Source organism: Mixophyes fleayi, chromosome 4, assembly GCF_038048845.1.
Source record: "Mixophyes fleayi isolate aMixFle1 chromosome 4, aMixFle1.hap1, whole genome shotgun sequence".
Classification (NCBI taxonomy): domain Eukaryota; kingdom Metazoa; phylum Chordata; class Amphibia; order Anura; family Limnodynastidae; genus Mixophyes; species Mixophyes fleayi.
The window spans coordinates 145,831,018-145,852,623 of NC_134405.1; the positions used below are offsets into that span (position 1 = coordinate 145,831,018).

The 21,606-nt window shown below is 36.6% G+C and overlaps 1 protein-coding gene across 1 annotated transcript in view; it reads left to right on the forward strand.

Annotated features, from left to right (window-relative positions):
• The window catches only part of PLXNA4 (plexin A4), a 591,306-nt gene that overhangs the window by 528,020 nt on the left and 41,680 nt on the right, over positions 1-21,606 (forward strand). The window contains exons 21-25 of the mRNA XM_075208549.1: positions 1,854-1,996; positions 5,974-6,242; positions 13,439-13,505; positions 16,338-16,484; positions 19,460-19,619. Of these exons, the coding sequence (XP_075064650.1) occupies positions 1,854-1,996; positions 5,974-6,242; positions 13,439-13,505; positions 16,338-16,484; positions 19,460-19,619 (786 nt within the window). The remainder of the gene's footprint in view (positions 1-1,853; positions 1,997-5,973; positions 6,243-13,438; positions 13,506-16,337; positions 16,485-19,459; positions 19,620-21,606) is intronic.

Sequence of the window (21,606 nt, forward strand, 5' to 3'; positions counted from 1 at the left end):
TTTGCAATCTGGAAACATTACACAATGTTAACATATTACACTGGGTGTAGTAGTCATACACTTATCATCTAGTAGTGTAACATGTACTTACTGCCATCGGCTACAACAACAGATAAGCCCAGTTATATTCATTTTACCACCTGTTGCATCTTCTCAACAGGTAGAATAATAGAACCATAGCAAATGTTACTAACATGTTGTAGAAACAGTCAAACGTATTCAACAACATCAAAGTTCTATGATACAGTTATTCTGATAGTTATCTTCTATGTGAATAGGAATAAAACGTGCTTTTAGAAGTTCTGTGTATTGGAATATATGTATGTGTGTATATTTGTATTCATTATAACTGCTATGTGTTGATACTCAGTGGTACTTTGTGATGACTTCTATGCACATCAATTATTGAACTTACTGACTTTTGCCCATGTACCAGGTTTATAAGAAAGATGCTGGCCAGCTGTAAGTACTTTGAAAGCCCCATAAGACTTTAATCAGCTTCATAAAATAAAGTCTACATTTCTATACAAACCTTAAGTCCCCGATACTTATTAGTTCTAAACATGCTAGAGAAATGTGCGTGATTGGACATTATGTCATTTAAGTCAAGGCACATGTTAAATTAGTTTTTTGGGGTTTAAATATGTTACTTAAATGCTTAACAAATACATATTTTCAAAATGAGTTCAATGTGATGACCTTTAAGTGTTTTACCTAAAGTGTTTTATTATTATTCCACAACCTGTTTTCAATTGTATTTTCAATGTTATTAGCAAGCGTAAAGCTGGCAGGAATGTGTTGTCATGACAACCTGGTGTTGGGGAGGTAGGGGAAGGCTTTCCTTAGCTTTGTGGACACCGTGAAGGTTAAAGTGTTAAACCCAGGATTTCTATGTATCATTTCCATTCCTCTTGCTTACAGTCTCTCTTTCTCAATCTACTCTTTTGCATTAATATCAAATATGATTTTCTTTACAGCAAACCATCTTATGTATGTGGAGTGATTTGCTGTATTGCCATGCAGTTTATATCAGTATCATTTAAATAGCAATGATGAAAAATGTTTGTAAATACATGAAATTGACTTTAGCAAGGTAAAACATATGCTAGATACTGCTGGTAATCGTATTAATTATCCTGAACATTCCAACAGGTTTTAAAAATTAATGCTCCTCCTTTCTAGTCTGTAGACTCTGTGGGGTGTCTTTTTTTTGTTTGGTGTGCTTATAATAATGTGGGAAAATTGGGATTTTTTTTTATTTTTATCACCATTTAAACCAAATTGTTCTTGTTGCTAGTAACCCTTAGATATATTATTAGGTAATAAAATGTACTAATACAAATAATTTATTTCTTTGCAGTTATTGCAATGACCAATCAGATTTTAACTGTAATTTGTCTGGTCGGTTTCTTAGTTAAAAAGTAAATCAAACATCTGATTTCTTGCTATGAGTTGCTAGTTACCTCTATACCAGTTTCCATGTCTGTCCCCAAACATATATATATTTTTAAATATAATAAATTTTTTAAGAGTTCTAACAATATTATGCTAGTCTGTTCCTAATATTGTGTGTGGAATTAATGCCAGCTGAATCATACTGACTCATAATATTGCATCTCATTGTTGCCCTCTGGAGGAGAAAACTGGTAATCCAGCCTAATCCAATTGAAATTCTTACAGTGGGGCACTACCATATAATTAGAAATGCCAGAAGCATCCACCAAACAAAGGTCAATAATGTATTTTCTTCACAGATAAAGAGCACTTGGTAATTACCTTTCAATATCTAGCAGAAAACCATCACATATTCCTAAGGATCATAACTGACTGTTATTTTCCTGCTTCACTTTTAGCATTTGCTGAGCTTCAAACAGATATTCATGAGCTGACAAGTGACCTTGATGGGGCTGGCATTCCTTTCTTGGATTACCGTACCTACACTATGAGAGTGTTGTTTCCTGGCATTGAAGACCATCCTGTATTGAGGGACTTAGAGGTACTGTATGCATTGCAAAATATTGGCATCATTTTACGTTTTCTACCTTACATATTTGTATTTTTACATCAATTGTAGGAAGCTGCTACATCATGATTATTTCAATAAGTATAACAAATATTCATAGAATTCAATAGCACCCAACCGTATGGAACTTTATTCAATGTGAAAGGTTTAAAGAAGCAATAAAATATATCATAAACATATAGAGCCTTCTGCCTGTGACACAATCACGTCTCAGACATTCATAAGGGTCATATTCTTCTGCTGCTCTCGACCTCAAAGTGCTCTTATGCTGAGAACAATGATTGGATGATGCAGAGTGTCCAATCAGTGGCCTTGATACTGAAATTAACAATGTTTTGCCTCATGAGGCAGGAGAACATGACCATCACTAAATTGCTGAGGTGGCAAGTATTTAATAAAAGACAAGGTGCCACGCACAGCTTTCCCACTGTTCTACTGGTTAAGGCAAGAGGGTTTATAATATATTTATAACATGCTAGCGGATGACCACAGGCAGCACAGGCCTTTTCCAGAACCAGAAGTTGAAGGAGGTTCAGTTCAGATAAATGGTGGACAGTCATGGTTGCTACCAGCTGACTTAACATTTGTACAGTGACTGGTTAATATTTCATACCTCCACCTTCCATCGAGCTTTATCCACACCTCTTAGATTGTAGACTCATTTGGACAGGGCCATCCTTACGTTCTGCTTCGTGACATTGTGTGTTATTTATTTGTATCATGATTCCTTCAATGTAATATGTTGGCATTTTATAAAATAATAATAATAATAATTGTATTTACGGCTGGATGTTTTCTTTAATTACCTGTAAGAGATTTGTAGCTTCTTCCAGAAATATTCTGGTATCCCCTGATACTTAGTGTCACAGATGAACACTAGACATGTCATCCATTCTATCTATCTCAAGGCAAGCTGCCTCTTAATTACAGATTTTAGTATTCTAGGTGTTAGCTGATTTACTGTGTATTCTTTTCTGCTACTGTTGCTCCTAATGTGTTTTTGTTTAATAAACCAGAATTTTAAATTCCCAACACAAGTGATTGATAATTGTTGGAATAGAAAAGGACATTTACACAGCTTTAATGTATATATGTCAACTTGACTGAGGTCTGTTGATAGCACACATATATAATAGTAAAAACAAAAGGATTTACATGGTTTGTTTTCTTGAAATGTATTAAATACATTTGTCAATGTAGTTCATATATAATAATAATAAAAATAATAATAATGATTAGTATAATATAGTGCTTTTCTGCAATACGACCCAGAGTGCTTTATAGCGTAAACAAACAATTACATTTGGAGAACATGTGACAATAGGGTAACTAAAAATACCAAATACTATTATCCCACAATAATATATTGTTTTCTAAATATAAAGTGGAACCTTTTTGATCTTTAGATTGAAAGCAAGTAAACATCATCCATATACACATACTGTATTACTGTATGTTTTGTGACTAATGATTATAGAAAAGGTACATCATTTCTCTCTTTCCCTTGATACAAGCTATGCTGACAGTCGACTTTGATTTTTGTAATGACCCTTATCTTGTGCAGTGCTGGTGATTGGAGATGCCAAAGTAACAGGGTTTTGAAAGGTCCAATCTTGGTAGCTAAAAATCTATAATGAGCTTATATAAAAGAAAATCCACTGGAAATTATTTAGAAATACTATAGAACAAGTCTAATGGAAATTGTTTTGTTACAGTCTCCTGCTAATTGCCTCACAGTAATTGGTATAAACAAGAACAGTTCCCTAGAAGGGATGTCTTTTGAAGTTAATTGTTAGAAAAGGGCCTCTTTAAAACTTACATTTTGCACAGGTTATGTGGCCCACTCAATTCTTGTATATTTTCTAATTACAGTAACTTCCAGCAGACATTCATTACACAGAAAGAAACTTTACTCTGGTAAACAAATGCCCCTGGCTTCATTACTTTCAAGTTAAGTTTAGTCTGTTTTTGGCAGTCTTTGCATAAGCAGCCTGGTTTCTAAGAAAACATGCAGCCTACAAATAAAAAAAAAGAAGCACCTGCCGAAAATGAGATGTAATAAATCAAACAGATAAACAGATCTTTATTTGCCTGACTCTCTAAATCGAATTTGTTGTAAACAGGATCTAAGACTGCTTTTGAAACCAGTTATCAGCTTTATGAGACAGGCTCAACAAGGCAATTGTTTGGCTCATTTTAAATGCCTATGCAAGAAGGTCATGTAGTTTACCTGTATTAGCAAATAGACAGTCTTCTAGCTTTAGAATAAAATCTATATATTGCAGATTTATAATGCACGACACTTTTAATACAGGAACAAAATGAGGCTTTGCCCTGGGTGCACTAGGACATCGGGCCTACTAGTTTTCTAGCAATGGATGGAAAAGCCCATATAATAATTTATATATTAGTGTCTGTGAGTACAGAAGTTTCAGGTTTGTAGCAAGTAGGATTTCTATATTTTCTTCAATTTGTGTATTCTACGAAGGTGTCAAACCTTTATTTATTTATTATTTACACAGCATAATTTGTACCAGTTGTAAATAGAAAAATGTAAATGTACGGTTTCATACACTTCTTCATATACCACTATAAGTATACAATTACAAATATTCATCATCATCATCACCAGCTATTTATATAGCACTACTAATTCCGCAGCGCTGTACAGAGAACTCACTCACATCAGTCCCTGCCCCATTGGAGCTTACAGTCTAAATTCCCTAACACACACACAGACAAACAAACTGTGAGAGACTAAGGTCAATTTGATAGCAGCCATAACCTATTAGTATGTTTTTGGAATGTGGGAGGAAAGCGGACCACCCGGAGGAAACCCACGCAAACACGGGGAGAACATACAAACTCCACACAGATAAGACCATTGTCGGGAATCAAACTCATGACCCCAATGCCGTGAGGCAGAAGTGCTAACCACTGAGCCACCGTGCAGCCCTCATCTCTCATATTTAGCGAAATAGTATGATGGTCCAGTAACATTAAGCTTGCTCTTGACCTGCTCAAACACTGCTGATATAATCATTTGAATCCTATTAGCTTTTGTTTTGAACTATGTTGATTGTTATAATGCACTAAAAACCATACATATATACAAACATATTTCTGATGCTGCAAGGGGTACATATTAATTTTTGTTTTGCATACAGGGAAAACACTGACTGTTTTTGCATGTAGCACACAAACACTTTTCTTAACACTGAAATTTAAAGCTGACATGCCCTATCCCAAATATAAATTTGTCCCCACAATTCAAATTTACTTCTCCCTCCAATGCAACATGGTTTTGCCAAAGTAAAAATTTGCTCCTTGTGTTTGTTTTCCTCCGAACTCATCTTCAGGCCCCATATGTGTATTTTTGGAGTTATAATATTAGAAACAGTTTATACTCTCTACTTTTTTACTGGATGCAAACTATCGGACAGTTGACTTTGATTTCTCCGTTTTCCTGGTTAACACAAATGACTGGGTATACCAAAGTAATAAAGTGTTCAGCCGTTCTATTTGTAAAGCTAAATAATCTGAAACGAGTGCTCAGTAATAGGAGCTTTACCAATGGCCCTCTAATAAAACAGCTCTGCTTTTATATATCTATTGTGTGAAAATGATTACATTTATATCCTTTCTACTTGTATGGTATGTTTTTGGTTGATTTTATGAACACATTATTTATTATTACATATTTGATGGGCTGCATTTATCAAATTGGTAGGTAGGCTTTTTGTCACTAGCAATATCAGTGCAAATACCTAGATAGACTGACTTATAAAGTTGTATCTAGTATTTTATAGGCAGGTAAATAAAGCCTGGTTTGATCAGTACACACCAGTGCAGGGGAAACTAACACCTTCCTGATCGTATCTACAGTCAATACATTAAATCTTGACTTCTCTTACATGTACACATGTCTGTTCTTATTTATGTTTCCACAGGTCCCTGGCTACAGACAGGAGCGTGTAGAGAAGGGCCTCAAGCTGTTTGCCCAGATGATTAACAATAAGGTGTTCCTGCTCTCCTTTATCCGGACACTTGAGTCCCAGCGTAGCTTCTCCATGCGTGATAGAGGAAACGTGGCTTCACTCATCATGACAGTTCTACAGAGCAAGTTAGAGTATGCCACGGATGTGCTGAAACAACTGCTCTCTGATCTTATTGATAAAAACTTAGAAAGCAAGAATCATCCCAAACTGTTGCTGAGAAGGTAAGCCTGACCAAAGCCTGACCAAAGCCTGACCAAAGCCTGACCAAAGCCTGACCAAAGCCTGACCAAAATGCTATACATTAAATTGTTTGTTGTGTAGAACTAAGATTACAGTCAATGAATAATTGTGATAGTCCTGGAATGAGGATTGTGATGTCTCAACATGCAGTCTCAATAACCAGTATCATTATATTTCATTACTCACAAACAAAATGTTTGTATGAGATATGTATGTACAATCTACAGTGAAACACAAAGAATGAGTTCTAAATTATAGTGCCAAAGTTATATTTTACTTATACATTACAGTTCATTGAGTTTGTTTTCTATACATAGAGATACAATTAAAAAAGATGCCAACTTTTTTGTATACTAGCACTTAGTACTAATAACACAATTTTGTAAATAGATGTTAATTCATCTTCAGTAGCATGATTCAAAATGTCTTTAAAACCCAAAATTGATGTCCTAGTTATCGCACACAAGTGTATGTGTATAACATATTCAGAGTTGAAGATGTGTCTAGTGAATGAATAGCAAATGCGTCTCCTTTACAGCAGACACATCCCTCAGACACTTTCCTCCAACTTGCTAGCATGTGCAAAAACCTTTTATTTTATATGCTACAAGGGCAATTGCTATGTAGCATTTTTTCAACTCAAATAAACTAGCTAAACAGCAGAAACCACTTCCTAAGATGCGTATATAGAAAAAAATATCTTTTCTACAACATGCTCGGCAAATTCTAATCTATAGCTTAGCGACTACTAAAGTCTCAGTAAGCATCTGCGACTTATTCACAAACGTCTAATTTCAAGCGTTTAGCTAATTCCGGTGTTTGTCATCATAGTCCACTCCTTACACCTGCCCCTGACACTCAGCAAATTAAACCACTTTTTCATCCGTATCTACCACTACGACCCAGTCTTGATCCATATGCAATTGCTTGAACCGGTCTTTACTGTACATTGCCTAGTGGCAAAAAGTGTCAAGTCTGAATAGCAACAGTTGCGTACGTTCACTTTTTGAGCATGTGCAGAGTGAAAAAACACAAACATATGCTGCACAACCATATGTTTCACACTGCATCAGGCCCTCTAATGATAACTTGCAGTGCATATCTATTCTACTTTGTATTTTTTATATAACTAACATTTTGTTATTTTGCTTTAATGCACTTTATAGATTATAGATATGTAATGTTTTACAAACCTCTTGAGCGCTGATTCAGTTTATTGCAATCTGCCATCAGACATCACCGCGATGTTGAACTGTGCACATTGCCACCTGTTTTGGTAAATAAAATGAGCATAGAAACATTGCCACAGAGAGCCTTCGCTGGCTGTTCTGGAGGCACTCCGTGGCACATCGCTCCGAATTGAATCTTTCTCTTGGAATGCTAAATAAATATGGGAACCTATGATATGAGAAGTGATGTAGCTCAAATTCTTATTTTGATATACTATAACCATTCATCAAAATAACCAGATGATCAAAGTGACATATGGGGGTAAATGTATTAATGTCCGGATTCTTCAACTCCGGCGTGTTCAGCGTCTTTGGCGATTAAATTTAAAGCGGCGCTGCATTGTAAAGGGAAACCTTTACAATGCAGCGCCGCTTTAAATTTAATCGCCAAAGACGCTGAACACGCCGGAGTTGAAGAATCCGGACATTAATACATTTACCCCATGATCTCTTAGTGGAGCTCAATGCTTGTATCTAGCCCATTTTATTTTGTATATCAGTTACAAGAAACCTGATACCCTTCAGGGCTGCATGGGTGGCCCTATAACCTTCTAAAGTGCTGCACAATCCACTCTATCCCCGTTATAAGCTAAAACAATACATTTAATAAAAGAAAGAGACACCTATCAGTGTTAACATTTCAGCATGCATTTTATACAAGTGTTACAAGCTATAACAAACAAACATTAACAATAAAGCAGGAAGGACCTGGGGTCCGCAGGTGAAGGCTTGGAGGGTCACTTGTTGCCCATCACTGTTGTATATCTTATATACTTCTTCTCTGGATAATATTGTAGAGTCACATGCCTAATGAATAAACAAGAAATGCAGTGGTCATCCCACTCACTCAGAAATACTAGTGCACTGCAGAGAGTTAAAAAGAATGCACAATTTATTAAAACACAATATTCACATGCACAGAAAAATTCTATGCTCAGGTAATAAAAGAAGCCACTAAATTGAATATACCACGAATAAATATACAGTAGGTGCACCTACGTATTAAACTAGTAATGTGCAAATAGATACCAACAACTGGCAAGGATTCAAAAAATCGTGTTGAAAATAATCCTGATAGTAAAAGATGGTGCTGTCATATGGTCAAACCGCATAAAATCCTGTGTGATAAGAAGATATCATGGGGAGTCCTGGATCAACCTGATAGTTTTGCCAGGAGAGACAAATTAAAAGTACATGGGGAGATCGCTGATCCGTGTTTTAGATGAACGATAACAATTTCTTACCAGATTCCTGGAAAAACATCACAGTCTCTGAAATGTACCTTCACTGAGATTCTTCAGCACTCTTATCCAAAGGTGTAACTGCAAACACGATCCCCAGAAACAGGTTGATGTGATCTTGATTCCCAGGTTCTCACCCGCTCTGTGCGCACAACAGTGTGTCAAGTGTCACAGTGTGTCACATGCCTAATGAAGAATGCCCACCATTTAAATATATGAGGGATATTTTATTGGTGTAATATAGTGCTGTATTTGCTAACTGGAAATGTTAGTGCAAATACTTTGCTTTCAATCCATTAATTATATGTCCAGACTGTAAAACTGTCTAGTAATGTGACTTGTAAGATTCCCTTCACCTGTAACCTTATCTAGACATTCTGTCCATGTCCTCATACAATTTTTAGCAGATTGCCCTGATATGACATTTTGTGATGATCGCATAGCATTTAGAGAACATTTGCAAGTGAATTAGAACACTGTGTGAAACAGCTATTTGACATTGTTTAAATGATATTTTCTGTATGTTTTCATTACAGAACAATAACAGCTGTAATACAAGTTTCTGCTTTAGTATATGACATGGCTATGTGTAAACAGCTCTATATAGCTATGTATGTGTACATCTATGTTTATCAGCTTTAATGCACAACAGAACAAAAAAAGCATATAAGCAAGTTTATATTGAGTGCCAAATTGGATTTTTCAGCTATTTGAATAAATATCAATGGTGCAGCGCAATTCCATTGATTACAACAAGGGTTCTGCTATCACTGATGTGTCATTGAAAAATGATTACTAGAAATGTGCAAACGTTTCAAACCTGTTGGACAGAATTTTTATCTTGTTCTGCATCTGGGCATGGCATTTCACACACTTCTCTTGAGGAATTGTTTTACCTGGATTTCTCCTATCATTTTTGTTTCAGATAGTCTTCTACCTGATCATAACCAACCACACCACAGAGCAGAATGTATTGAGACCATTGTGTTTCTATAGTGTAAATTCTGTGAAATGTGTTATTTATAAACCTGATATAAAGTTGGACATAAATTGTGTTAAAAAAACATATTTACTTATTTATGCAAAGCGGCACATATCTAAAGATAAGTGCAACTCAACATACCACGTTAAATGTGTTTATTGCATGAGGATACATTTAAATTGTATCATGCAATAGAGATATCAGTCATCATCATCAGTTTGATGATGATGATGACTGGCGTTTTATTGTCTTTAAATAAATAAATATATTTTTATAAAAACATCATGCTCCCCCACCCTCAAAATGAACCAGCAAAATTATATGAATTAAGTACATTGTAAAAATGTGGGTTTAGCCACTTCTAACCAATCAGAGTGGCCCCCTCACACCCTAACCAATCAGAGTAAAGCTGCTCTGTTTGGTTAGAGTGTGGGACAGTATGGGTTGGACCAGCGTTAACTCACTCGTCTGTCATCTGCAAATTAAAGACTTTGCATTTTTAACTGAGTGAATTTATTTTGTGCCCATGGAGTATGTTATATTCTGCCTGCAAAGACATTATTTCCTGGCTATGTACATATTTTTTGGTGTGGATCTTTAGTAGGAGATAAGGGACTGACATACCGGGTTCTTAAATGTAGTCAGGTGCGCTGCACATGGCCTGTTTGGATTTACAGATGTCTGACATGTTATTTCCTGGTCAGCTATTCCCTCCTACTGCATAAACAGGAAGTTGAAAGCCTCTGGAGCCCCTTCCATGTCACAAACGTATGGAAAGGGTTAAAACAGAGAGTTGCTCTTAAATGACTTGGATTAAACCTCTCATCAACTAGTTTGAACAATCATTATTCTCTCCGGGACTCTGCTAAACTCTTGGGCACCATCCCAGCAGGGGATAATTCCATGTCAAGCTGCTCATCCGACTCACCCATCTCCATCCCCAAGGTATCTCTCTGCCAAGCCTAAAACAGCTGACCTCAGAATAACCTTGCAGGGTGTGATTTTTCCTGTGGAAATTTTGGACTTAAAAGAGCCCTGTAAGAGTAAATCTAATTGTCCATGGATCATCTGTGTTAGGTGTTGAAGTTCTGTCTCCTACCAGAACCACCAATGTTTCTGACCATAATTCTATATCTGAATCGCATCATGAGTGGAACGACTTGATCCAGTGATTCCTCGCTACGTTGTGAATACAGATCACAATTCTGCATCTTAATAGCATCTGCGACTGGAAATCCTGCATCAGCGAACCTATGCTTCAACCAGAGCTGCTTGTAAGTCTGTCCTCCTGGTGTGCCTGCAGGAGTAGGGTGAATGGGGCTCAGACTCCTACAACACTAGTAGAGAGCTCGTGGCCATGCATCCAGGACCATCAAGAGGAGGGGATTGCATTGCTAGGACAACCTAGAATTCTGCATCAATCGCTGAACTGGAAGCGGTAATTCGCAAGTCTGTGGTTTTAACAGCATAGGCGAGAACTTGCATATACTACCTGGACTAGATAAATGCATGCTCATTGTTTGGCTGAGAATTTCTTTGCTTTGCACAGAGAGATCCTGGGATTACTACACAGAAAAATGATTCCACTTAATTGGATCTATAGTACTCTTAGAAGACTGGCTTATCATCATCGGATTTGCTACTGGGACAATGTTATGACTATTTGTTTCATAACTACAACTTGATTTTGTTTTTTCTCTGGTTTTGTTTCAAAATATTGCCTTATTGTCATAGTGGTTGTCCATCAAGTCTATTTAAGGCACATTTGGATGTGGCTCACAAGTCAGCCCTTATTAGATGTAAACCCCTATACCTGGGAGGTGAGTTCATCTGATTTTAACTGCACTTTAATGGTTTTTCAAGTATAAAGGTTAGTGTAGAACCTGCATATAATGAGGTGCCCTTGACGCTGGGATGCAGGCTTAAATGTTTTGATAAAAATTATGAACTAATACCTCATCTTTTCATTTTGCTAGACACACACAGATATACAGGATACTGAGCGTGGGCTTGTTTTTTCTCTGGTCTTATAACTACAACTTGGTCTGAAAATTGCTACATTTAGCCGGGTAAACTTATTGTAACTTTACTAGGAACTGCATATCTGATTTTCTGGGTGCAGCTGTATTGTGTGTCCTTGATCCTACAGGCATTATTGGGGAAATAGGATATATATATATATATAGTGTATATGTGTGTATGTAAAATGTATATATTGTAAGAAGGAAAGGCCATTAAAAGATGTATGTAAATCATGCATACATGCTCTAGGCAGCAGTCACTATTCAGGTGGTAGTTTCCATTAGGTTACACTTTTCAGAGATAATATCTGATTGGATTGATGATAGCAAGTAATTGATTGGTTGCTATGTTTGAGTGACAGCACCATCTGAGTGAACAACATGCTTTTTTTTTCTTTTTAAATAAGCGTGTAAATGTTCCTAGAAATTTTGACACATTGAGCTGTCCTTGGTGCTGAACATTTTGCATGCCTACACTTGTATAGTAATTAGAGAAATCCAAAACTTGACAAATGTAGACTAGATAGAAAACACTATATGCATAACTTATGATAAAATGTAAATAAAACAGTAATGGCTTTGTGCAGTATTCCATAACGCATGTGTCGAACCCCTAGCAGTGCATCAGCTTAAAATGTACTATAGGTAATATTAAGGAGTAAATGTATTAGGCTGATAGTTTCCAGCAGGTTTAAAAAGTGGAGATGTTGCCTATAGCAACCAATCAGATTACAGCTATCATTTTGTAGAATGTACTAAATAAGTGATAACTAGAATCTGATTGGTTGCGATAGGCAACATCTCCACTTTTAAAACACACCAGAAACTCGCAGCTTGATAAACATACCCCTAAGTCTTGGTTTGTTCATTTTCACAAATTCACCTGTTATTACCTTGGAATGCCCTCCAAACATAAAACTTGAAGATCCTTGAAGATTCCAGCTTCAAATGAGGGTGGTGGAAGCTTTAATGCTAAGCGCCATCTTCTGCATAATGCGCAGGGAAAACTGTAAGAGATTTTGAAAGTATTAATTTTATAAGTTGTGTAACCAAATGTTGTAGCGCACTGTACTGTCTGTCATGTGTATATTCTTTAAGAGTTTAGTAGTTTCAGCTTCAGTTTTACAACACAGAAAACTGCAAATATTTGAGAATTGGTTAAATAAATGTTCCTTTATAACATACTTTGTTATAAATGTCTCAGATACTGTAGTAGTAATTTATAAGGATGTATTTTCATCTCAAACATACAAAATGAATAATAGGCATGCTCTATTTAATCATAAATTCAAGTTGTCAGAAAACATATAAAATTATAGCCAACATGCATTACCCTTTAATAAATGGAAGTGTAAACACATTGTTCCAAAATGTCGTCCAGGTGATTGAAGGTAAGCAATAATTGTAAACAATAAATGCAAAAATGAAAGGGGTGAATGGATCTCTTTCATTTTTCTCCCATTACTCACAACCATGTCATTGTCACTTGTTGATTTGTACAGTGCCCTCTTCTCATATATGCAGTTTGTGTCACCTTTGTTGTTTTCTGTAATATTAATGTACAATACATTGACCATCTAGTGGGAACAATAACATGCTCTATAAATAAAATAATTAATACTTGGGATTGTGAGCAAAATATTGTTAAGATTAAAAACTGTATTTATTTTTTATTCATTGTACAAATGTTTTTTTTCATTGTAGAACAGAATCTGTTGCAGAGAAGATGTTGACTAATTGGTTTACATTCCTATTGTACAAGTTTCTTAAGGTAAATACTATATACGATGTACATAATATAAATGCCTAGGAAATTCTGTTATCATTTATTAATATTGACAGTCTTTGAAATACTTCAATGCTTTATGTCTAGCAAGCATGTTTACTTTTGTGCAATGGAAAGTGTCACATGGGTCATTCAAAATGTATTTATCTTTAAAAATTGAAATCATAAGTTTGACATAATACACCAATGGTTAATTAATAATGATGAACACAGGGAGCTTTATTGCTGTTTTAGAAACTGATGATATAGGGTGTCATGTAGAGTTGGATGCTTTTTACTTCTGCACATACAGACAAAGCACTATTCACAGCTGCTTGCGGTCCCTTGCGATTGAAGAGGAGGAAAGGTGGATGAAGGGAGCATGTAAGCATAACCACAATACATTAGGGGCGTGCTGGAGAAAAGGTGATTTCTGTAGACTGAGGATCCGTGGTCATTAAGGAGAGCATAGCAAAAAAAAAAGAGTAAATGAACTCCGGGACAAACCATGTTACAATGCACGGGGTGCAAATTAGTTTATTATTTTGCACATAAGTTAAAATACTGGCTATCTTTTCATTTAGAACACAAATACTTGATAGCTTTATTTTTACACTGAAATTTAAAGTTGATCTAGGACATGCCCTATCCTAACTATAAATCTGTCCCCACATTTTAAATTTACCTCCCCCTCCGATGCAACATGGTTTTGCCCAGGTGCAAAGTTACTCCTTTTTTATATTTTGCTCACCTTAATGACTCAGGCCCTGAGACTCAGACGCACATGTGTCTGTCAGGAGACGGGAAACTTGTGGGTGCTCAGCCACTGGTATAAGTTGTTAAACTGATACAGGCATGATGACAAGCAGCTGAGATGTGTCTGACTCAACACACCCATGTAAAATGGGTATTCTAAGAGCCCATTTACTTTTGATCCACTGTCAATGACTTTGTGCTTTGACTTGTTTGCAATAAAGTTGGTCTAAAGTATTTTACTTCACCTTAAATATATTGTTCAGCTCATGAGTTGTACTAAATAGGGCTCATTTGCAAACATTACATTTAGGTGTCAAAATTGCACTTAATTACAGCAACCAATCAGGCACTTGCTTTCAATAGAAAGGTAAAAGCTAATTGTTGATTGGTTGCTGTGGGTGTAAGTAAATTAGGCCTGGCACATGTGCTTTTCTGCTTATTATTTTTTTATTATTCGTCACATATTTATCAAGCAAGGGAGAAGTATAAATGTTTCATGAGATGTATTATAGTGCCTTATTTATTGGTTGATATTAATGTTTATGGAGAGCTTTTAGTCAGTGGCTAAACCCCTTCCTAGACAGCAATGACACATACTAAGGAGAAAGGGGTTATTAACACAATTGATACAATCAAATGTGTGAATTTCATTCAGACCGAAATATATATTTTTTGTGTTAGAAATAAGTACTTATATCACAGTTTTTTCAGCGGTCTGTTTTGTTTTCGTAAATGACTTTTCTCAGGCAAGAGCTATGAAGAAGCAATAGCATTTTTCTTGTGCTGCAATAAAGCCAGATATATTGTGTGCTTTTATCCATTTACACATAAAAAAGCAATATTGAGAATTGCCTGCACACATTGACAGAATGCTTTCAGAAATGAATCAGATGGAAAACTCTAACCATTGTTCCAGCTGTGGTAATTTTCTTATGGATTTGGCTGCAGTATTATCTCATATGGCTCATGGCATAAGCAAAATGTCACTGGCTTTTATTTCCTTTATCCTTGCTGAGTTGTTGATGGTTTAACAAATTAAAGCTAAGTGAAAACATGCTAACATTACCTTCTTTATTTACATCATCCACCAGTGTGAGGCATGCAATCATTTCACATAAACATGCTCCAAACGGCTGCATTTAAGACCATGAGCAGTCTCATATTTGTCCTCAGCACCTGCGATGCTAATGTATCTTATTTCTCAGTCTGGCTCTTCATACTATTAGTGGCAAGTGGGGGATCAGCAAACAGCTCAGGATCTCACATATGCTTCCTATACAGGTTTACTGAGTCCAACTGTGCCTGGGCATCTCTACAGCGTTCACACTTATGTAAACAGCATACAACATGTAATTATCATGTAACTCCTGTCAGTGCACTGTAATTACCAGATGACAACTAGGCCACACTTGTGCAGAGATCTGGGCAGATTATCCTACTATTAATCTACCCTTCTAAAGGCAGAAGGTTTTTCACATAATAAGGCAGGTATCTATAAACTCATGTCGGAGGGCCCACAATGGAATTTTAAGCTGCTACATATGAAAACTGTTTATTTATAATAATGTTATAGTACACAAGAGATGTGTGATATTTGATGTTATTGCTTATAACTGTTGAGTTTTGATGTCAAAGCTTAGGAAACATATGTATTATAAAGAATACTGCACATCCCGACATGTACTTGTTTTAAGCTGTTTGCTACATCCAGACATGTAGCCAACAGCTTCATACTTGCCAACTCTCCCGGATTGTCCGGGAGACTCCCGCATTTTGGGTGAGTCTCCCGGACTCCCAGGAGAGTATGGCAATCTCCCGCATCTGCAGAATTAGGGCCAAAATACAGCGATTCGCAGCATTTGGCCCCGCCCCCCACTGTAAAATGACGCATTTGCGTCATTACGTCACAGGGGCGGGTCCAAAATTTGGTAAGTATGAGCTACATGTCTGCATGTAGCATGTTATATTTCTGCATATTGTTAGGCATTGATAACATAGCTTTGTAGTCACAGGTAGAAGTTATGACATTAACTAGAATGATCTGTATATTTCCACTGTAAAATAATGACTGTTGTTTGTTAGGAGTGTGCAGGAGAGCCCCTCTTTTCCCTGTTCTGTGCCATTAAGCAGCAAATGGAAAAAGGTCCCATTGATTCAATTACAGGAGAAGCACGCTATTCACTGAGTGAAGACAAGCTTATCAGGCAACAGATTGACTACAAGACACTGGTAAGTTATGTTACACAGTTGCCAACTTCATTATCTGTGTTAATTTACTCTGTGTTCGGTATGCTCCTTTAAGCAGTTTAGGGTCATTAGGCTAAACTATTTAAAATAGAAGAACAAGTTGTATGAACTAGAGGGACGTTTGACATCACAATCTTCCTGTATCAGTGTGGCAGAAGCGTCACATCACTGTTCTGTGCCGTTGGGCACCCTGCTCCTTCCACTGTCTAACGCTCAGCTATTGGCTTCTTGCTTGTGTTCTCACATTATGACACTGCTCCTGTCACATGCAGCCCTGTCCTCAATAACTCAACACAATAATGGAATGGTCACTGTCTTGCCCAAGAACTCATCACCTGCTGCTATATCTAATAAACAAGGGTGTGCATGGGATGAAGATTAGACTCTGGCAAACCCACCTTAAAAACATATGTGTTTTTTAATTTATATTTAATTGTGCAATGCATATGCAAGTATGTCAACATATGATTTCTAAATTAATGAACTAAACCTTCTTTTTAAAAAAAACCTTGTTGTTATGGTTAAATAAAGATACAGGGGTATATTTACTAAACTGTGGTTTTGAAAATGTGGAGATGTTGCCTATTAGATTCTAGCTTTTATTTATTTAGTACATTCTACAAAATGAGAGCTAGAATCTGATTGGCTGCTATAGGCAACATCTCCGCTTTTTCAAACCCGCAGTGTAGTAAATATACCCCACAGTTTAATTGCCATTATCACCTATGTAATAGCAACTAAAAAAGACTATGCAATGTAAATGCATCACTACACACTTTACTGTCTAGATGAACCTTTGTTATCTAAATATAGTTATAGTTACGTGGATAAAACAAACCAAAAAGATAGTCATATGAGGGCCAACGCTATAGCAGCAATATATTGCATATCTCATCTGTTAATGTGAAATATTTCAAGAATATAATGTTCATTTTTTTTTTTCATTTGGAATTCGTTAGTTTTCATGATTATTGCAATTGTTGCTAATTTCCAGTGTATCGTCAGACCATATCATTCCTGTAGACCAACTTTTAATATTGATTAAGTAGATAGTGGTTAATATAATGAACAAATATCTGCATTTAATATTGTGTTTAATATATGTTTAATATTATGTAATATATGATGTTTGTCTCTGAAAATTGTTCAAATGCATTCTTGCCAAATTCTACCAATAACATAGTGGGTGGTAATGTAATTAATTGCTGTCCTTGTAGTGGGGGATTAAAATGAGAAAAAAACATATTTCAATTATTCATAATAAAAAAGATACAAAGTTTAATTTCGTATAATGATAATGTTATTTTCTTTGAAGTTACAACATTTTAATAGCAGCTATTATAGCCAATAGATAAATGAATAGCAATGTAGAGATTGTTAACCAGTGTTTTTTAATTACAAAGTCTGGCTTCCTTTCCAGCTATATCGAAATATGAGCCATCACCAACAGTTAGCAGTCTAATACCCTTATTTACCATCAAATGGCGGTATCAAAGATTTTTTTATTGCTGCTTATCGCAGCGATAGAAAATCTTGATACGTTGCAATTGACTATTAACATTTTGTCAGGGCAGCTGATTGATATTGGGCTCCCTGGTGATACTGGCTGGCAGTGGTAACACTGAACTTACTGCTTTGCCAGACCAGGTTGGAGGCATTTTTGCATGTGTGAACCAGCTTGCGCTTCCAGTTCCACTTTCAATTAAAAAAAAATAGAAAAAAAGAAAACCACACATAAAAAAAATAAAAAAATAATAATTATTATTTTCATATACTGAAAATATACTAAGTTTAAATAATAATAAAGTATTTTTTTCTGTACTGCGCAACTGCTATTGTCATCGATAGCTATAGGAGGACACTGGCGTCTCTTATTTTTTTTTGTTTTGTTTAATGAATTCTTCGATAAACTTTTTCCAGTGGATTGTATAGAAAAGTTTTCTGAGGTGAATCCAGGTGATCAACTGTCACCTGCCATGCAACAGAATTGCAGACAACATTTCAAAGGATTTTTGGCATATTCAGGAGGTTTTTTTTGTACTGCGTGCCACACAGAGTACATTACAGATCTCAGTAACTAATTGACATCCCACTAGGCTCTTTAAATGAATAGGTCAAATTACAGAGAGCTGGCTGTGACTGAGTTGATGAATAGGATGTGCTGCTGTAGATGATAGATACCCACCTACAATGGAAATGAATAAATGAGAAAACACATGAAGCCTGAGGGAAGAAAAACCAAAGCTATCAGCCCAGAAAACAGACTATCTTTTAAATATTAACATGTCATTTACAACTGTTGCCTAAATAAATCAGAAAGTAGTTGGAATGGATGAGATCTTTGAAGCGTGGGCTTTCCCCTAATATCATTTTTACAGGCCTCTATAGCATTAAGAAGTTGTTTTCGTGGTGTGAAATTAATATCATGCTAGGTAAAGACGTGGAGCACACTTTCCCTTCTATATGTAACACATAGTTCTGTGCTCCCTCTGGGTCTAGCAGAACCATAGACTCTTACATTAAAGAAATTAAGCTGGGTGGAGATTGAGGGCCTAAGTCATTAAGGAGAGCAAAGCATAGAAAAGGAGTAACTTTGCACCTTGGCAAAACCATGTTGAATTGGAGGGGGGAGGTAAATTTAAAATGTGGGGACGGAGTTATTGTTGGGGTAGGGCATGTTCTAGACCAACTTTAAATTTCAGTGTAAAAATAAAGCTATCAAGTATTTGTGTATACATGAAAAGATAGCCAGTATTTTAACTTAAGTGCAAAATAATAAACTAGTTTGCACCCCGTGCATTGTAGCATGGTTTGTTCCGGAGAACATTTATTCCTTTTTTTGCCTTACTTTCCTTAATGACTCAGGCCCTGAGATTCCATTAGAGTTCTAATGAAATTTCTCAGTGGAACGGAACTGAACATTCACTTGTTTCAATTTGATGTCTTTTTATATTTAGGTTCTTAATTGTGTTAACCCAGATAATGTGAACAGTCCCATGATTCCTGTGAAAATCCTCAACTGTGACACAATCACTCAAGTAAAAGAGAAGATCCTGGATGCAATCTTTAAGAACTTGCCCTGCTCCCATCGACCAAAGGCAGCAGATATGGATTTAGGTGACTAAACAGTTTATTTATTACTTTTCATATGAACAACTACAGTAGATGGTGGCTGTCATGATAATGTTATAATTTGTATTTGGCTTTCTGAATGAGCCTTTGTTTCCATCTCTTGAAGATCTGCTTTAATCCAGAGAGCAGTTGTCTTTTCTGTTTGCGGTATCTGTGTAGGATTCAGCTGCACTGTGCTCTCAGGAATGTGACACTTCAAGTGTGGTCATGGCCGATCCACACTGAGCAAATGCCACCTCATTGAAAGTGTTGAATGAGTAGTGATATAGATCACATTCCCGACCTTGTAATCTTACGATCACTTTAAATATTTGCATATTTGCAAACTATTCCCACTGCAACTCATTTGAATATCCAAGACCCAAAAAGAACTCATGTGCATCAATGAATACTCAATCCTACCTGGCCCAGACAGGACCTCCTACAATCATGAGCAAGTATTTGCTCTTCCTTCTCATATTGCTGCTCATATCAATGTGCAGCTTTGTAAACATAGGTGCAAGGACTTAAACTGCCAACTAGAAACCAGGAACATTATGATACCTTTTGGATTTGCTTTGACTTTCTTTTTGAAACTTTGTTAATCCTCTTAACCTCCTAGGTCAGGAGTTGGCAACCGTTATCTATCAGTGTGCCGGCCAAAATCTAGTCAAGACCAGGTGTGCCAGTTGGGCGTATATATATATATATATACATATATATATATATATATATATATATATATATATATATATATATATATATGTCTTATTTTGTGATGCTAATATCATGTTAGCAGTAATGGGATCAGCAAATAAATGCCCATGTTATGCCACAGAGTAGTGCCCCAGTTAAAATTTTGCCACAGAGTAGTGCCCCCACTTTGTATTATCATCATCATCATCATCATCACCATTTATTTATATAGCGCCACTGATTCCGCAGCGCTGTACAGAGAACTCATTCACATCAGTTCCTGCTCCATTGGAGTTTACAGTCTAAATTCACTAACACACAAACACAGAGACTAAGGTCATTTTTGATAGCAGCCAATTAACCTACTAGTATGTTTTTGGAGTGTGGGAGGAAACCGGAGCACCCGGAGGAAACCCACGCAAACACGGGGGTAACATACAAACTCCTCACAGATATGGCCATGGTCGGGAATTGAACTCATGACCCCAGTGCTGTGAGGCAGAAGTGCTAACCACTTAGTCACCGTGCTGCCTATTATGCCACATAGTTGAGCCCCAAATTCATATCATGCCTCATAATGGTGCCCCCGATTCATATTATGTCTCCCATTTGTGCCCATAATTCATATCATGCCACATAGTTGTCCCCCAATTCATAGTATGCCACATATTTGTGCCCCCATATCATATCATGACACATTGTTCTCCCCCTAATCATAATATGCCACATAGTTGTCCCCCCAATTCAGAGCACTTTCCACTACTCATGGCATTATCATTCGCACCCTGTAGCTCAGTGATGGGCGACCTGACACATTTCTGGGGCCGCATGGTGCAGCCCTCTCATCTTCAAAAGAGCCACACATTACCCTTAATCTCAATAATACGTTAAAGCAAAACAGTTAATCACAGAAACAGACACCTATTTGTAATAACATATCAGATGGCATTTAAAACGTGTTACAAGCTACAGCTAAAAATCTGGCAATACAGCAGGAAGGAGGTGGGGGCCACAGGTGAAGGCCCAGAGGGCCGCAGATGGCCCAAGGGCCACCTATTGCCCGACACTGCTCTAGCACTAGCTCTTCTTCCTAAATGGCAACTGGCCTGTGCTAGAGTTTCAAGCTTCACTTTTATACAAACACATTACCACAATTCTCTGATTAAATGAGAATTTTAATAAACAAGGTACAAGGTTAACAATAAAACATGAAGTGTCCATTGTATTCCCTCAAAGTAAGTAGCACTGGTCCAGTTTGTTATTGCCAGTGTCCTTGGTTTTTATTCAGGATATTTGC